The 17,541-nt window shown below is 31.7% G+C and overlaps 2 protein-coding genes and 1 non-coding gene across 5 annotated transcripts; 1 reads left to right on the top strand and 2 right to left on the bottom strand.

Moving 5' to 3' along the window:
• The first annotated feature begins 839 nt into the window (after positions 1 to 839).
• On the top strand, positions 840 to 3,509 carry LOC112126580 (mitochondrial proton/calcium exchanger protein-like). 2 transcript variants are annotated; one of them, XM_024225909.1, is made up of 3 exons: positions 840 to 1,020; positions 1,080 to 1,335; positions 3,273 to 3,509. In XM_024225909.1, coding segments are annotated over exons 1-3 (306 nt in total). In that variant the 5' UTR covers positions 840 to 972; the 3' UTR covers positions 3,275 to 3,509. The 2 variants fall into 2 exon arrangements, with proteins under 2 accessions (XP_024081677.1, XP_024081675.1); XM_024225907.1 differs by lacking the exon at positions 3,273 to 3,509 and having other exon boundaries at positions 1,080 to 1,852.
• Positions 3,510 to 3,582: 73 nt separating this feature from the next.
• On the bottom strand, positions 3,583 to 11,745 carry LOC106661718. 2 transcript variants are annotated; one of them, XM_024225895.1, is made up of 15 exons: positions 9,918 to 11,745; positions 9,689 to 9,846; positions 8,970 to 9,035; positions 8,695 to 8,784; positions 8,423 to 8,480; positions 8,133 to 8,250; positions 7,859 to 7,915; positions 7,632 to 7,686; positions 7,409 to 7,461; positions 7,132 to 7,226; positions 5,460 to 5,518; positions 5,145 to 5,192; positions 4,298 to 4,351; positions 3,962 to 4,016; positions 3,583 to 3,729 (listed from the first exon to the last, which is right to left on the bottom strand). In XM_024225895.1, exon 1 carries the CDS (start codon positions 11,226 to 11,228, stop codon positions 10,101 to 10,103), a length of 1,128 nt encoding a protein of 375 aa, XP_024081663.1. In that variant the 5' UTR covers positions 11,229 to 11,745; the 3' UTR covers positions 3,583 to 3,729; positions 3,962 to 4,016; positions 4,298 to 4,351; positions 5,145 to 5,192; positions 5,460 to 5,518; positions 7,132 to 7,226; positions 7,409 to 7,461; positions 7,632 to 7,686; positions 7,859 to 7,915; positions 8,133 to 8,250; positions 8,423 to 8,480; positions 8,695 to 8,784; positions 8,970 to 9,035; positions 9,689 to 9,846; positions 9,918 to 10,100. The 2 variants fall into 2 exon arrangements, with proteins under 2 accessions (XP_024081663.1, XP_024081667.1); XM_024225899.1 differs by lacking the exon at positions 7,132 to 7,226.
• Positions 3,803 to 3,880, bottom strand: LOC112126582. The gene has a single exon (XR_002910091.1). It is a non-coding gene; the product is annotated as a small nucleolar RNA R38 (small nucleolar RNA).
• Positions 11,746 to 17,541: the final 5,796 nt, after the last annotated feature.

The following is a 17,541-nucleotide window of genomic DNA, read 5'->3' as shown; positions in this document are numbered from 1 at the left end:
CTGTGAATCCTAACAGGATTCCTGACAGGACACTGTAGATTAAATGGATATCTAAAGAAAATTGGAATAATCCAAGATGGCACATGTAAAATCTGCAAGGAAGCAGAAGAGACACCAACACACTTACTAACAAACTGCGGAGCTACATTAGCCCGCAGGAGGAAGTGTTTTGGGAAGACCTACAACCACTGAAACCGGGCCTATAAATCAAGTTTCTTGATGAAATAGGACTCACCGATGTGCTTTAGGCAGAGCACAGGGGATACAATAGCTCTTAAAGGGCGCAGTATACCATACCCTGAAACATTATATCTACATCTACATCGTACTTTCATCTAGCTTTTGTCTCTGCCATTCCCAATCCTTTCTTTACCCTGCTCTATTGTCTGATTTTTTCACCTCTTGTCTGCCAAGTGTCCTCAGTTTTAGTAATTTCAACTCTGTATTTATGCAGAGTTGAGCTAAATAAATCAGTAGTCAGTATTTGTTTTGCTTTTAGGTTATTATGTTTTCCATTGCGTAATGAAGATTTTTTGAATCAAATAAATATACTCTTAAATACTACATTTTTTCTCGTTACATTTATTTACATTCTTTCATTGTAAAATATAAATTGAAATTGATGCGTAATGAATATATAAATCAGGCTGGGGGTTCATGTAGGGACCGAGGATGTAGATAGACAAGGGAACACGTTTTAGCCTCTAAAAACTGGTGAGAAAAGCATAATGTTTTTTGGTAAATATTCCTGTGATTTGGATTATTCATACACACTGCGATGGTTTTTGAGGCCGTACTTTATTAACATTGTATATTTTAATTTGAAGTTATAAAACTGATTATTGGATCTGAATTTAACATCACCTTTTTAGAGAAGAGTCTTTGCGGATTGACGACCTTATAGCAACAATTAGAAAAATACAAGGAGTACAGGTGTCTAGTCTTGAAAGATTGACGGAGGTATTGAGTAAAATGGATGCTGATAGAGACGGTATCGTCCGAGTAGATGTTCTTCTCAAGGTATATTTAAAATTTTAATATCAATTTTACATTCGTACTGAAAATTTTGTTCATTTCAGATGTTGGAATTAGTGGGAAATGAGAAGGTGAAGTTGAATAAGAAGCAGGTCGATGAGTTGATCGAACTTATCGATAAGGAAGAGGCGATTGAAATGGATGAGTCGATCTACAGGGCGTTAAAGAAAGGGAGCGAAGACGAGTGCAAGGATCCGCCCAGTCCTTTATCACCCCACAGCACGACGGTGGGGCCTACTTCAGGCAGTAAACAATCAGCTAATTTGGCCCATCCTATAGCAGCATCAGATGCAAATAACTGTAAAAAATCATTGTCTGAACCTAACAATATGTCCAAAGATGGCTTACGATAGTATAATAGTAAATTAGGTGTAATGTTTATGTACAATGCAATTTGTGGCATCTGCCTTGATTTGTCACGACGCCAGTCAAAACAAAACACATTAACTTTAAAAAAGAATTGTAGGTATTGTATTATAGTCTCTCATTTTTTTTTTTTTTTTAATTTTATTCTTCATATTTTTAATTCAACTTTCAGTTTTATGCTATTTTATTGTTTATAGTTTTGATGAGCGTACATATTGTGAATACAGAAACTTATTTTCCTTGTTGACAAAATTTATTTATTTATTGCAAAAAGTTCTGTGATAAATGTTAGAAAAGAAAGTTGATATTGTTTTTACCATTTATAGTATATTATAAAGTAGTATAGCTAAAACGTACGCTGGTTTTACAAACTGTGAGGCTTTCCCACCCCCCTCTGTTAACTATGTAAATGTTTTCAAGAAATAATAAAAAGAAAGTTATTTATTATTAATTATGATATTTATAATTCCTTCTTTCAATTTATAGGTGTGATGTCTCGATTAGACTTCAATGTTCAGTAGGAGGAATCGGGAATTCTTTGCTTAGGGTTGATAAAATTTTACAAAATAACATTTTGTATAGTACGCTGAATTTATTTTCAATCTTGAAAACACGTTGTAATAAAGGTTAATTACCTGCAAGATTCTCGATTCCAGTTCTTGAAATTTGACTTTAAAAAAATGCAAGATTTATCTGTGGTGGTAAGCCTATTAATTTGGTTGTGACCAAATATTTTTGGCGTCAGTGTGGATGTTCATATTTGCTAACCTTGTAAATAAATAAGTTTTTAAACTCCTGAAAACTTTAAAAAATGAGCTGTTTTCTCTCAAATCAAATTCCTGGTTTTTCAATACAAAATTCATCCTTTACATTTCTTGCTTTATTAACAGGATTATTTATAAATTACTTGCCACATTATAAGAAATTCATTATTACAAAGGCAGGACCTCTGTTCATGAATAATTTCATTAGGCCATAAGATAAAAAATTTATTCTGTATTTCTCTGAGAAAGGGCCTTAAATTAACATTCTCTATTTATTAAATTCACTATTTTCGTGGTCCGCTTGACCAATTAATACTTTACAGTTTACAATTAATTGGTCAAGCGGACCACGAAAATAGTGAATTTAATGAATTGAAATGAAGTATACTTCACTAAAGCTCTCCGTCGCCATTTCAATTGTCGTCGAGAATCCAAACCGATTACACGCCATTTGAAAAATGGCAAAAGGAGGGAAAACTCATAAGGTGGGGTTGAGATGGGGAGTTGATGTCAGAGTGGATCGAGGTCACGATAGCTCAGGTGGTAGAGCAGCGGCGTATCTAGCCGAAAGTCGTGGGTTCGAATCCCTCTCGTGCCATTAACTTTTTTTCATCTCAACTAAAAACCTTAATTAATTCTCTATTTAACTTTCCTATAAATTGATATTTAATTAATTTAATAAGTACCTATAACAATTTTTTCTCATTATTCTTATATAATTGTTTTCTACCTGCAAGTCTTGGTATTGATTAATCAAAATTTTATTGTTACAAAAATATCTAAATCAATCTTTTTATGTAAGGTTTTGATTGAATTGAAAAAGTGCCATGAGCGGGTACAAACCCACAACCTTCAGCTTAATATGCTGTTATGTCTAACCACTTGAGCTATCATGACTTCGACCTACTCGGGGCACCAGCTCCCCATCTCGACCTACCTTTCGAATTTTCCCTTTTCGCCATTTTTGATTCCGCTCATGGCACTAACTTTTCCATTTCAACCAAAAAGCCTTAATTAATTGTAAGAAGTAATATGGTCAACAGACCACAAATATAATATATATTTATATCAATTGAACTTTCTCACCTAATTCTTAAAATGTTTTAGGAGGCTGCAAACGTGGTGGTTCTGTAAAAGGATTCTTCCCAATTATCTAGCCAAGTAGCAACCCCAAGTAGGCGAAAAACCCTTAAAAACCCAAAGTCAACCAGACAAGCACGATTTGCTATATTTATAAATTGCGAATACGGCCAAGATTAATAGTGAAAACTAAGCTAAAATTTCTTCGCACATTTAAGCCTGCAATTAGCTTTAAAAAAAAGGCTTATAGCGCCAGAACAACCAAAAGAAAGACTTAAGACAAAAATTAATTGAACAATAAAGAGGATTTTGTTAAGGAAAAAATAATTCGAGCACATATTTTAGAATGCTTTTATTTATCTGTAGTTTAAATTTCACAAGTGTTAAAATAAAATTGGAACAATAATACAATGGTTTACACAAGAAAATAAATACTAACGACGACAAAACGATGAAATCTTTGGACTGAAAGAAACTGCCAAACCTAAAAAAAAGAAAACTTATTAGTAAATCATCAATAATTTGATCATAAGAGAATATTAAAAAAACTATCTAAAATGTTTTTCAGAGCAAATAGTTATCAGCAAATATTTATTATGTCAGGGATAACTGTATTAAATCATCACAGAAAACATTTTATAAACTTAACTGAATAAGTAATATTTCTTAATTAAACCTACAAAAAAAAATTTTTTTTACAAAAAATGTTTTCTTACCTATTGTTTATTTGTTCCCACGGTTTGTGTAGAGGAATGCACTAAAATGATTCGTCTGTAAAAGGAAAGTACAAAGTTAAACACATAAAGAACGTTACACATACAGATATATGGAATTATTTGTCAGAATTAATCAATAATTTGATCACAGATGATTAAAAAAAATTATCTAAAATGTTTTTCAGAGCAAATAGTTAGTTATCAGCAAATATTTATTATGTCAGGGATAACTGTATTAAATCATCACAGAACACATTTTATAAACTTAACTGGATACTGAAAGAAATATTTCCTAATTAATCCTACAAAAAAAAATTTACAAATATGTTTTCTTACCTATTGTATATTTGTTCCCACGGTGTTGTAGAGGAATGGGCTAAAATGATACATCTGTAAAAGGAAAGTACAAAGTTAAGAACAGATAAAGAACGTTACACATCTGTATATGGAATTATTTGTCAGCAAGGTCCTTATATCACCAAAATTACTCTGAGTGGTGCATGGTGCTATCATCATTTTAATATACTTAATTAATGTGTAGAGATTAGTGACCGTTAATCGATAGTTATTCAGATATCGTGAGATGCGGTCGGGTGTGATGTAGGTTTCAGAAAAACATTTTCTTTATCGTGCCAACGTTTCGATCTTTTATTGAGATCATCTTCAGGGCCTGGGATTTACAAACAATGTTTACATTTAACAAATACATTTAGGATGTGGATAAGTGAATTTATACAATGCAAAATATGTTTTATATTCAAACAAAGTATTTCTACTCACTCAAACGCCTTGCACAAAATTGTCTTTTATATACCGACTTCCTTCCCCACCTCCTCAAAACCAAACATATATAAACATGAAACAGCAAAATCTCACTGGCACTCTCAACACGACACACAAGGATGGCACAATTACACAGAAGACAAACACTTTGAGTGAGTAGAAATACTTTGTTTGAATATAAAACATATTTTGCATTGTATAAATTCACTTATCCACATCCTAAATGTATTTGTTAAATGTAAACATTGTTTGTAAATCCCAGGCCCTGAAGATGATCTCAATAAAAGATCGAAACGTTGGCACGATAAAGAAAATGTTTTTCTGAAACCTACATCACACCCGACCGCATCTCACGATATCTGAATAACTATACTTAATTAAATTTATTTAAAAAACGTACCATGCCTTGATCTGTGGTTTCCCGTATTCATTACATTTATGGACAGAGCTGAAAAAAAGAAAAAGAAAAAAGGTAAAATTAAACTGTCAAATGTTTGAACACACTATTTATTCTAATGGTTATCAGAATCCTTTTGGCTTAATTTGTTATTATATCAATTAATTAATCAAAACAACAATTATTCATCATTTGTGTGGTGAAAAAAATATCACAAATACTTAAGGGGAAAAAAGTTGAAAAATATGCCTTTATCATCAATGTTCAAAATTACCTTACCACTAAAAATAAGTAAATGATAAATTAAACATTACTTACAGTGTTTATATCAGGAATAACGCCTTATTCCCTCACCAATCAAATTTTGAAACAAAGACCTAAGAAAAGCAAACGTAAAATTAAATCAACTAATGAAAGAAAACTAAACAAACAAAAAATTTAAATTTAGTTACATCAGAATCCTTTTGGCTTGATCATAATGTATAATCATTATAATTTTTATCATAAAAGGTTTTTCATCATTTAAAAATATTAACACATTGGGTATGGGAGGGAAAATTGCCTTTTAGTATCTGAATACTTAAATACCAAATTGAATACTGGAAGAATATTGAAAATTTTTGGTTTCTTAAAAAAATAATTAGAAATTTATAATAACTACAGTAATTGGGGAAAATTGATGAATTCTAAATAAAAACAAAAAAGTTGTTATAATAGGGAATCGACTATCCTATTATTTTAAGTTTCTACAAGTATGCTCCCATCACCCAGGTTTTTTTTTTTTTTTTTTTTTTTTTTTTACAGAAACACTAAATGTTATCAATTTTATATCCAATAAAGATTTTTTTGTGACAATTCTTTTCTGTACATTTTCTTTCAAAATGTATATATACTAGACCAATGGTCGGCAAACTCGTCGTCCAAAAGAGCCAAATATATTCAAAAATACAAAATTGAAGTTTATTCAAAGAACCATTTTTTAAACTTAAGCTTTGCTTTAGAAGACATTTTTATCGAAATAATTAGAATTATAAGTACACTCTCGAGCTTATCTTTGCTTAATGTCTTAGTTTAACTTGCAAAGTAGGGGTAAGTCAGCTTTGTATGTTGTTTTTAATTTTAGGCACGATTCCAAGTTCTCATCGATAAGTCAATTTCTTAATCTACTCTTGATAAAGTTCATGCTTGAAAATGTTTGTTTGCATAAATATGTAAACCCAAATAAAGAAAGAACAGCAAACTAGTTTCTTGATCATAATCATCCAGGTGTTAAAAATCAACATATCTTCCCTCGCCAGATCTTTCAAAGCAGACTGTGCTGTAAACTTAATTCACATTTATTTTTCTCCAATAGCTGTAAATCGTTTTAAAGACGCTCGAATTTTTGAGTTCCGAAATTCTTTGTTTTTTAAATCCAGCAACTGCATTTCAAAGCTGCCAATATCAATATTAAAGGGCAAAAAAATAATTTCTGTTACCGTGGCATTCAAAGGTTGTTTTTTTTAACAGGCTTTGTTGTTTTAAAGTCTTTGAACCTGCTGAGCAAATTTCTTCAGGTAATGTCTGCGCACATGGTGCTTCCTGATGAATAATACAATGGTAAATAAGTATCCCGTGATTTTTTTTTTTTTTTAAGAATAGCGACAATCCCATTTCTTGCACCTGTCATACTTTTCGCTTTGTGTCTGCACTAAAGATTTAATGAAAGAGCCGCAGCCAAGAAGTCAAAGAGCCATGGTTTGCCGACCACTGTACTAGACCGAACCATAAAAATGAACAAGTCTAGATTTCTGAACATTCATGCTGTGAAATTTAATATTTTTAGTGCATATATTTGCATACTTGATATTTTATTAGTGCATATTATATGGAATATTTGAGGATTTTTATTGCTTATCAATCTGGCCTCTACTAAAGATTACTTAAAATTACAATGAAAACTATATTAAAAGCGCATAAATAAATTTAAAAAAAAAAATTGATAACCTACTGTAATTCGGCTGTGTTTAAAATCAAGAGTTAATTATCTCTTTAGGCCCATGTCAATTTAACTACACCGTCCAAGAAATCGGTCGTTTATTGTACCTGAAACAAATTTTTAATAACCACTAAATATTTTTCATAAGTTTTTATATTCACATTTATGATTATAAATCAGAGAGGGCAAGTATTAATTCACACAAGAATTCAAATATTCCATATATAATATCATCATGCAGAATAAGCAAAAATAATAAAATCATATAAATAAACATAAAGTGACTTACTTTTTCCCCAAGGAGCATAAGATGCGCATAAATTCTTATTACAGCTTTTATTCCTTAAAACAAAACAAACTATTATATGTTGGAACTTTTAATGACTAAAACCAAGATGTATTATAAAATATCAGATACTGTAATATTAATCATTGTTTTATCATTGACTCTAGTCTAGTTTGATTATCATCATTAAAATCTTTTGGTAATTAATTAATTATGAAAAACTCACTTAGGGGAGATATCCTCCTGTGTATTATTATAAAGAATGTAATAATGTATAGGTCCTGAAACAAAAAAAGAGATAAAGTAAACAAAAAACTAAAATAAGAAAATTTTAAGGTGTTAGAAAAAAAAATCAGTAATGGGAATGTGATTGTAATCACATCATAAGATCATCTGGAACAATCAAATTGATCATCACTTAACGTAAGAAGTACTTAAAAAACATCTTAATACCTTTCTTTCAATCCATTCAATGATTGTGAAAACACCACATTTTCATACTTGTTCTGCCTGAAATAGTAAAAAATATTTGAATAATTTTGCACATAAAAAATTAATAAATGCTGCCTACATTTCACTTTTGATTTATTATGTAGCTCATACAAGATGTACTATAATCATATATAATCATTTTCAAATGAAAATGATTTCATACGAACGAGACTATTTTATAATCATAGCTAATTTTGACATTTGAAATGATTAAATCTTTTTTTTTTCAACTTACTCAATCTATTCCCATTTATTTGATTATTTGTAAAATCAGTTATCATTGATTCTAGTCTAGTTTGATTATCATCATTCCTCCTGTGTAGTATTATAAAGAATGTAATAATGTATAGGTCCTGAAACAAAAAAAAGAGATAAAGTAAACAAAAAAATTAAAATAAGAAAACTTTAAGGTGTTAGAAAAAAAAATCAGTAATGGGAATGTAATTATAATCACATAAGATCATCTGGAACAATCAAATTGATCATCACTTAACGTAAGAAGTACTTAAAAAAACATCTCAATACCTTTCTTTCAATCCATTCAAATGATTGTGAAAACACCACATTTTCATACTTGTTCTGCCTGAAATAATAAAAAATATTTGAATAATTTTGCACATAAAAAATTAATAAATGCTGTCTACATTTCATTTTTGATTTATTATGTAGCTCATACAAGATGTACTATAATCATATATAATCATTTTCAAATGAAAATGATTTCATACGAACGAGACTATTTTATAATCATAGCTAATTTTGGACATTTGAAATGATTAAATTTTTTTTTAACTTACTCAATCTATTCCCATTTATTTGATTATTTGTAAAATCAGAAACAGTTTTTCCAAAGCATCTTCCATTGTTCATTAAGATGTAGAAAACACCTGCACATAAAATGAATAAAAAATATTATACATTGTATAAATTATTTTGTCAATTTTAGATGTAAAAAAATTCAGTGAGGGCAAGTCATTTTATTCAAATCATCTCATAGATTTATCGAACTTTTTGTATCATCATAAAGAATAGTTAATAAACATTTTAGACAAATAACTATCAAGAGTCTTACCGCCAAGTTTTCAAGCCATATTTCATATTTCTCCTCTCCAAAATAGTTGAGGTGGCGGTTCCTTTCCTTAAAAAGAATTTTTTTTATTATTATCAATTCAAGAAAACATTTAAATCAGGAATCAGATAATTTAGTGTACATCAGTTAACACCATTCAACAAAACATATTCTGACTGGGGCGGTAACGTTATCATCATGGGAACATAACAAGCATGCAACATGATTAATTACGGATGAATTGTTTAATTCCCATCCTGTATTGTTTTTGAAGCTTAAATGAACTTTTCTTGAGGTTGAGGTTCTTTTTTATGAATGTGGAGGTAGGTTTAGCTTAAGAATTGTTCTAATGCACTTATGGGAGTCCTGTTTGCCCCGTGAGACAGATTTTGTTAATCTTTGTATGCTGCCTAGTGTTTGGGTAGCTAGTTTCTGTTGAGTTTTGGTTCATCAAATTAGTGATCCATAAGTTATTTTCAGGCTTATTACCACCGTGTATAACCAGAAGGGTCAGTTTAGATTTTAGTCCCCAAGATTTGCCTTGATACTGACCTCTATGGTCAGTAGAGTATTAAGAAACAAAATAAACAAAACTGATATTTCATATGGTACTGATATCAATAACTACATGTCTTCTATAAGTTATAAATGCCAGTTCAAAACCTTTAGTATTAATTCTAAAAGCTATTCACTCTTTTGTTACTGTTTGTGTTGTTACATACCTCATTGTGTGAGTTTCAATTATTAGTTGTAGCTTCTTTTGCCTTCAGTATTATAACAGGTTTCCCTTTGACGGTAGAGGGCTTAATGAATCATAAGTCATGTAGGTCCATCGTGAGTCCTCCCCTTCAGGTAGTTTAGTTTAATTATTGTTTGGTATCTGGAAAACAAAGCTTGTAAATAAGTAATTACAGGACAAGGCAGTCATTTTTAATTCAACTGCGTTCTTACATTTTGTACATGTGGTCATATATAATTTTCTTCCCTTATCTCCCAGCCCAGCTAGTCCTACCGTTTACTGGCCAGGGTTCCTGGATAAGGGTTACCTCGATGCTATTCTCCTTACCCACACGACAAAGCCCAAGTGTTGCAGCTTAACTGTGCTAGAGGTTTGCTTGAAGCACCCTCAGAGCATCAGTCTACTGCTTTTTTAATGACCTTTAGGGTTATCATTGCAAAGCCAAGGTAAAGTTTTAAGTTGGCTTTACTTAGAGCACCAAAGGATGCATTATCTATGTCTACCACAAGTATTAGACCTTTTCCTTCTACTCTTTGGCTGACTACCCTCCATTGCTTGGTATTAATACCTGGGTTCTGGGATTTCATCAGACCGAGAATAGTGCCAGTGTCTGTAGTGCCCAGGAGGTCAGGATCTGGCACCCACATAGCCACCCTATTGGGTTTTATGATTTCTCTGTAGGGGCCTACCCTGAGGTTTGCCCCTTCCCACGGGTGAATGGTAGGTACCGTTGCCATGAGCCATTCCTTGGCACTTTGTTTTTCGCAAGTTATCAGGACAGCCCCTTTTTCAACGTAGCCATTCCTGAATTGAGGCCCTTTGGAGTTTTTGCATCTCCAAACCTCAGCCAGGATGGCCCGTTGAACGGCTCTGCCCTGATCAGCTGTTAGCTCCTTATCTGGGTATTCTTCCAACACCACGGCCATTTTTAGCGCTTTGAGGGCTTGCTGATATGTCTCATTGCCCTCCCCACCAACTATATTGGGGGGAAAGGTTTGTTCCACATTGCTTCCCTCGACTTTGCTTTTTTTGGAACATGCCCAAGGAGCACTTCCACTTGATGTGACACTATCCAGTGACCTGTCCCTTTTACCACTTTTGGTTGGCATTGGCCTGGTTTTTGGGGGGTTAACACTTTTAGTGGTCAGGCCTTGTGCCAAAGTCTGGAAGTTAACATAAGGGGGGTTTTGTTTCCTGATTTTTTTCAGAACTGGCTCCCCTTTTTGTTTGGCTCGTTCGATTGCCCTTTTACGCTTCTGGGCCCCTGAGAGTTTTTTGGGTTTGAGGCGTTGTTTATCAATCTTCTCAGTCTCCCCCATTCGAGTGGTTTCATCTTCTGGTTTGGTATTCATACCTTCCTGAAAATCCCCCACATCAAAAGGTGACACGAGAAGAGTGTTCTCCAATTTTTGGTTTATGGGAGTTGAAGAGGACCTGGAGCCATCTTCAATTTTCATCAATTGTTTTTTTGGGTCTTCCTGTGCAGGTTCCCACAGTGTTTTATTTTCTTTTGGTCTATCCATGCAATTCCTATGAGTATGAGGGGTCTAAAGGTCCGCACCGGAGGAGCCCTCTCTCCGGTGTAAGGTTGATTACTCAAGAGGGTCACCTGGTACTCTTGAGGCTCCGTTACAGGTACAGTCACCCCTGTACCATCCATCCATCAGCACGGGTCGCATAACACCTTAGATTGGGACTGGATCGGGGTAGGAAGATCGGTAAGGTTTGGGGTTTATTAGGAAGTGCCAGGTCCAGCTCCTATTACTCCATACCCCTCTTTCCGTCTGTTTGATCAACAGGGTACACCAATGTAAGTTTCGTGAAGGTGGAAAGTCGGAGTTGAGTATCAGAGGCTATTAGAGACGCATAGTACTCATTCGTACCCCCATTATTATTATTATTAATTTGTATTAAAATTTCATGGAATGTATGCAAAATAATAGCTTGACTTTTGCAATCAGCAAGAAAAGAGGAAAAAATTGATTCTAGTCTTTTTTTGAGCCTGTTCTGGTTTATGTTATTGTATTGTGTATTTATATGAATAACTATATTAATACACATCTGGAAAAGATTACTGTATAGCAGAGTATTGTGGTTTGCTTTGAAAAAGTTTCATCACCAACATCCATTCAAGTGGTATGAGAATAAATCCTTTAAAAATCAAAATACAAACAAAAAATTACCAATTTGAGAACAATGTTGAATAGAATTAAGAAATTTTCAGTTTATATCAGAGTTGACACCATTCACCAAAATATATTCTGACTGGGGCGGTAACGTATCATCACAAGCTTATTTTTGTTAAAATATATATATTAAATATATAAAATTTCATTACATATTAAAAGGAATAAAAAATATACATACCGAGAATAAGCTAATTAGCGCCTTCAAATTTGGGCTACATTGAGAAATTTGCTGCTCACATGGTAATCTTTTTTTTCCTAAAAAAAATAATAAGGATAAATTATAAATTTGGGAGTAACAAATTTTAAATCAGAAATAGATTCCTAATTATATCAGAATTAGTTAACACCTTCATCAAAATTTATTCTGACTGGGGCGGTAACGTATCATCACAGAAATTTTATTTGAACTCTACAGTAAAGCGTGTGCATACTTGTATCAATATCAAATATAATCTTATTTTTGTTTAAAAAAATATATATTTATATATTTTTATTCATAAGACATATTAAATTAATAAAAAATAAAAAAATACACACCGGGAATAAGTCGATGTAGCGCCAAATTTGGGCTACATTGAGAAATTTGCTGCTCACATGGTAATCTTTTTTTTCCTAAAAAAAAATAATAAGGACAAATTATAAATTTGGGAGTAACAAATTTTATATCAGAAATAGATTCCTAATTATATCAGAATTGGTTAACACCTTCATCAAAATTTATTCTGACTGGGGCGGTAACGTATCATCACAGAAATTTTATTTGAACTCTACAGTAAAGCGTGTGCAATGCTTGTATCGATATCAAATATAATCTTATTTTTATCACGATTTCTGAATAATTATCGACTAACGGTCACTAATCACCACACATTTCTATGTAAAGCTTGTACAATATGTACAGCAGTAACAAATAGTATCTTATTTTTGTCAAAATTTGTATATTTTTAATGATGAGACAAATTAAATTAACAATAAAAAATATAGAAAAATACACACCGAGAATAAGCTGATGTAGCGCATCAAATTTGGCCTACTTTGAGAAATTTGCTACTCAGATGGTTTTCTTTTTCCTAAAAAAATAAGGACAAATTATAATTCTGGGAGTAACAAATTTTAAATCAGAAATAGATTCCTAATTGTATCAGAATTGGCCAACACCATTCATCAAAATCTATTCTGACTGGGGCGGTAACTTATCATCACAGAAATTTTATTTGAACTCTATGTAAAGCATGTACAACACATATAGCAATAACAAATAGTATCTTATTTTTGTCAAAATTTATATATTTTTAATGATGAGACAAATTAGCAATAAAAAATAAAAAAAAAAAATAAAAAAAACACACCGGGAAAAAGTTGATGTAGCACATCAAATTTGGCCTACATTGAGAAATTTGCTGCTCACATGGTACGTCTTTTTTTCCTAAAAAATAAAATTTAAAAAATAAGGACAAATAATTTTGGGAGTAACAGTAATTTTAATTCAGAAATTTATTCTTAATTATATCAGAATTGGTTAACACCACTCATCAAAATCTATTCTGACTGGGGCGGTAACGTATCATCACAGAAATTTTATTTGAACTCTATATAAAGCCTGTGCAATACTTATAATCAATACCAAACAGAATCTTATTTTTCATGTTGACAAATTAAATTAATTACAAAAAAAAAAAAAAAAAAAAATACACACCGGGAATAAGCTGATGGAATGCATCATATGGCCTTCTTTTCAAAATTTGCCCCTCAGATGGGGTAGCCTTTTTCTCTAAAAGAAAATATAAATTATAAATTTGGGAGTAACAAATTTTAAATCAGACATAAGATTCCTAATTATATCAGAATTGGTTAATACCATTCATCAAAATCTATTCTGACTGGGGCGGTAACGTATCATCACAGAAATTTTATTTGAACATTATGTAAAGCGTGTGCAATACTTATAATCAATATCAAATAGAATCTTTTTTTTAATATAAAATAAATATATTTTTATTCATGAGACATTAAATGGATAAAAAATATACATACCAAGATTAAGCTGATGTAGCACATCAAATTTGGCCTACTTTGAGAAATTTGCTGCTCACATGGTAATCTTTTTTTCCTAAAAAAAATTAAGGACAAATTATAAATTTGGGAGTAACAAATTTTAAATCAGAAATAGATTCCTAATTNTTTGAGAAATTTGCTGCTCACATGGTAATCTTTTTTTCCTAAAAAAAATTAAGGACAAATTATAAATTTGGGAGTAACAAATTTTAAATCAGAAATAGATTCCTAATTATATCAGAATTGGTTAACACCATTCATCAAAATCTATTCTGACTGGGGCGGTAACTTATCATCACAGAAATTTTATTTGAACTTTATGTAAAGCATGTGCAATACTTATATCAATATCAAATATAATCTTATTTTTGTTAAAATATAATACATATTTTTATTCACAAGACATTAAATTAATAAAAAATTAAAAAAATACACACCGAGAATAAGCTGATGGAGTGCATCACATTGGCCTTCTTTTAAAAATTTGCTCCTCAGATGGTAGCCGCCTTTTTTTCTAAAAAAAAAAAAGATAAATTATAAATTTGGGAATAACAAAATTTAAATCAGAAATAAATAAATATATCAGGATCTGTTAACACCATTCATCAAAATCTATTCTGACTGGGGCGGTAGCATATCATCATGGAAATGTACTCAACCTTTTAATAAGTTATTCAGGTATCGTGGCATGCGGTCGGGTGTGTGATGTAGGTTTCAGAAAAACATTTTCTTTATCGTGCCAACGTTTAATCTTTATTGAGCCCTGAAGATGATCTCAATAAAGATCGAAACGTTGGCACGATAAAGAAAATGTTTTTCTGAAACCTACATCACACCCGACCGCATCTCACGATATCTGAATAACTATCGATTAACGGTCACTAATCTCTACATACTTTTAATAAGATAACAGGATCTTTAACAATTACAATACACACCTGCAAAATGCTGATGTAACGCCTACTGAGGAACAGTTGTCGATCCCACATTTTTCAGCTGGCTGTCTTTTCTTTCTAAAAAATTAATAAAATTACCAACTTATGATCAACAGAATTTTTAAATCAGAAATCAAGATATTTCAGCTTAATCAGAATTAACACCATTCACCAACATTTTCTGACTGGGGCGGTATCGTATCATCATGGAAATTGTGTTTACCTTTTTGCATTTAATCAAGTTTGAGGCTTAGAATCCCTCAACTACACCTGGCTTTTGAGCTTAATTTTTATAAATAAAATTTTAAATTAGAATGTCTGTTAAGCTAAAAGTTCTGAACTACCCCAACCCCATTTTACTACGATTTATCCTTAACAACTTCAATTGCATGTGATTCCACATTGGAGTCGAACCCCTCTCTCTAAAACTCATTTCAGATAGTAGTCATATAATGCCCCTGTAGTAGCAATGGGAAGATTTTATTTTATTTTTAAAGTGAATCAATTCCTAAGACTCAATCCCTGGGGGGAGTTGGTTCTTTTTTCCTATTCTCCGAGTCCCCCACTCCAGTTACAAAAGCTTTTTATTTATTGGTTCGCCCCTTCATCCATATTTTCCACAGAATTCAAAAGAAGTTTTCAATTCTAGTATTCATTGCAATATATCTAGTATTTCAAGTATATAAATTATATCAAATCAATGTATTTTCAGAGAGAAAGTAATGATGATTGTAATAATAATAACTCACAATGAAGGAAATGCTTTGCTAAAACCTACGTCACACCAGACCAACCTCACGATATCTAACAGACACAACACCACACAAAATAATAATAACCTTTTTTTCTTTGGACTCAACAGTATTCTATATTTAATGATTATCCTTTGTACATTTTTTGGAAATAAATATAATAAATATTTTAAAAATAAAACTAAACAAAAATCACATCTTTATTGGTACATATTAATGAATTATCTATCTTACATATTAATCACAAACAATCATTTACACTCATTATAAAAATTAATGAAGATATTAAATAAGTTAATTGATTGAGGATTTACATAGGCACAAATCACTGACAGGTGTGCACATTACAGACTTGGGCCTATCACTTCTCAAAGTCCAACGACACTCTCGACAGTTACACAACAGATTGCCGGTGTGTCTCGAGAATCACCTACTGCAGGTATTAGGGTAATATATACATGACTAATTAAATTTTACCTCCACTTTCACGTACTAGAAGGAAACCCGGATGAACCAGGTAATTTTTTTTTAAATTCATCAACTACATCTGTCTTTCGTTTTTTAAATCATAATTTACATATTTATTTTCCTACAATGTGCAAGAATCATTTTTCCAGAATCACCACAGCCAAGGCGTCTAGACGTAAACTTGCAAGAGGTGCAGTGATAAGCTGAGTTCTGCACATTCCAAAATGTTTATATTTATCTTTCTTTTTTTTATTGTAAATAGTTTCATTTCTTTTTTTAAACAGTTTTATTTTGGATATATTCTTTTTTAAGTTTAAACAATTCAAACGAGTGAAAAATGTAAATATATAATTTTATTATTAATGATTATTCAGAAATCGTAAGTTGCGGTCTGGTGGTACTAATTGGTACAAATTCTTTTTTGTCTTAATAATTTTTTTGTTTCTTTTTAAATTAATTTTGTCAAAAGTTAAAACATGGATAATAAAAACTGTAAATATTAGAGAAAAAATAAATTGTTCTCATCTAAAGAGAAAAAGGTCCTAATAAAGAAGAAGTTAAAATAGTTTTTGAAATGATTTAGTATACGAAAATTCTAAATAATTCATCACTTGACAGATGAATCACTATCAGACAAAGCATGTTGAGGTGCTGGTTTGAATGAATGAATTGAATTTGAGACTTTTGCCGCTCACCGTTGGCTCCAGGTATGAAGTCACGGTTTAAATCCCTACAAAAAATGTACTAGAGACATTATTTCCTATTAATTAAAACTTATCGAGTAGAATGCGACGGTGATGGTCTCAAATTTCGGTACCACATTGAAGAGTTAAAGGACTGTCAACCAACAACAATTAACAATAATTGTTAATAACAACAACAAAGTACAACAAACTTTCCTCGAATTTGAAAGTTTTACAACACAGCAATGACAACAGCAAGAAAGTAATCGAATATCTGAAGCAAATAAATGCATATGGTCGCCTCTAATGCTTCTCCACATGGTTTCCTTTTCCCTTCTTGAAGTGAGTGTATTTAATGGTGAGTGTATGGGTGGGTAGTGGTCGGAAATCGAGTACCCCACAGACCCACCAAACTAGGATAGATATCTGTGTGTTTTGGGTAGAATGAATGTATTTATTGGTGCGAAAGTAAGTGTATTGGAGGGTTGTGCAGGAATATCGAGTACTCCACAGACCCACCGTTTTACGTTAGTATTAGGCTATATCTTTTAGAGTGAATGGGCGGAGGCACTGTTGTAATATTAAAAGCACCAGTGGTTCCACATTTTTTTATTTGTAAGTTTAGAATGATCAGTTACTGTTTGAGTGAATATATTTATTAGTGCAATAGTAGTGTATGCAAGGGTGGGTCTATGGTGGAATATCAAGTACCCCATAAACCCACCAACCTAGGTTTATATTTTAGATTAATTGT

The sequence above is a fragment of the Cimex lectularius genome, unplaced genomic scaffold, assembly GCF_000648675.2.
Source record: "Cimex lectularius strain Harlan isolate CLEC.00 unplaced genomic scaffold, Clec_2.1 scaffold34, whole genome shotgun sequence".
Taxonomy (NCBI): Eukaryota; Metazoa; Arthropoda; class Insecta; order Hemiptera; family Cimicidae; genus Cimex; species Cimex lectularius.
The sequence above is the reverse complement of the archived record's forward strand: the minus strand, read 5'-3'. Positions and strand labels throughout refer to the sequence as shown.

Coding starts and splice junctions, on each gene's coding strand:
- LOC112126580 (XM_024225907.1), top strand. CDS start 973: ATGGATGCTGATAGAGACGGTATCGTCCGAGTAGATGTTCTTCTCAAG. Junction 1,021..1,079: donor GAGTAGATGTTCTTCTCAAG/GTATATTTAAAA, acceptor TGTTCATTTCAG/ATGTTGGAATTAGTGGGAAA.
- LOC106661718 (XM_024225895.1), bottom strand. CDS start 11,228: ATGGATAGACCAAAAGAAAATAAAACACTGTGGGAACCTGCACAGGAA.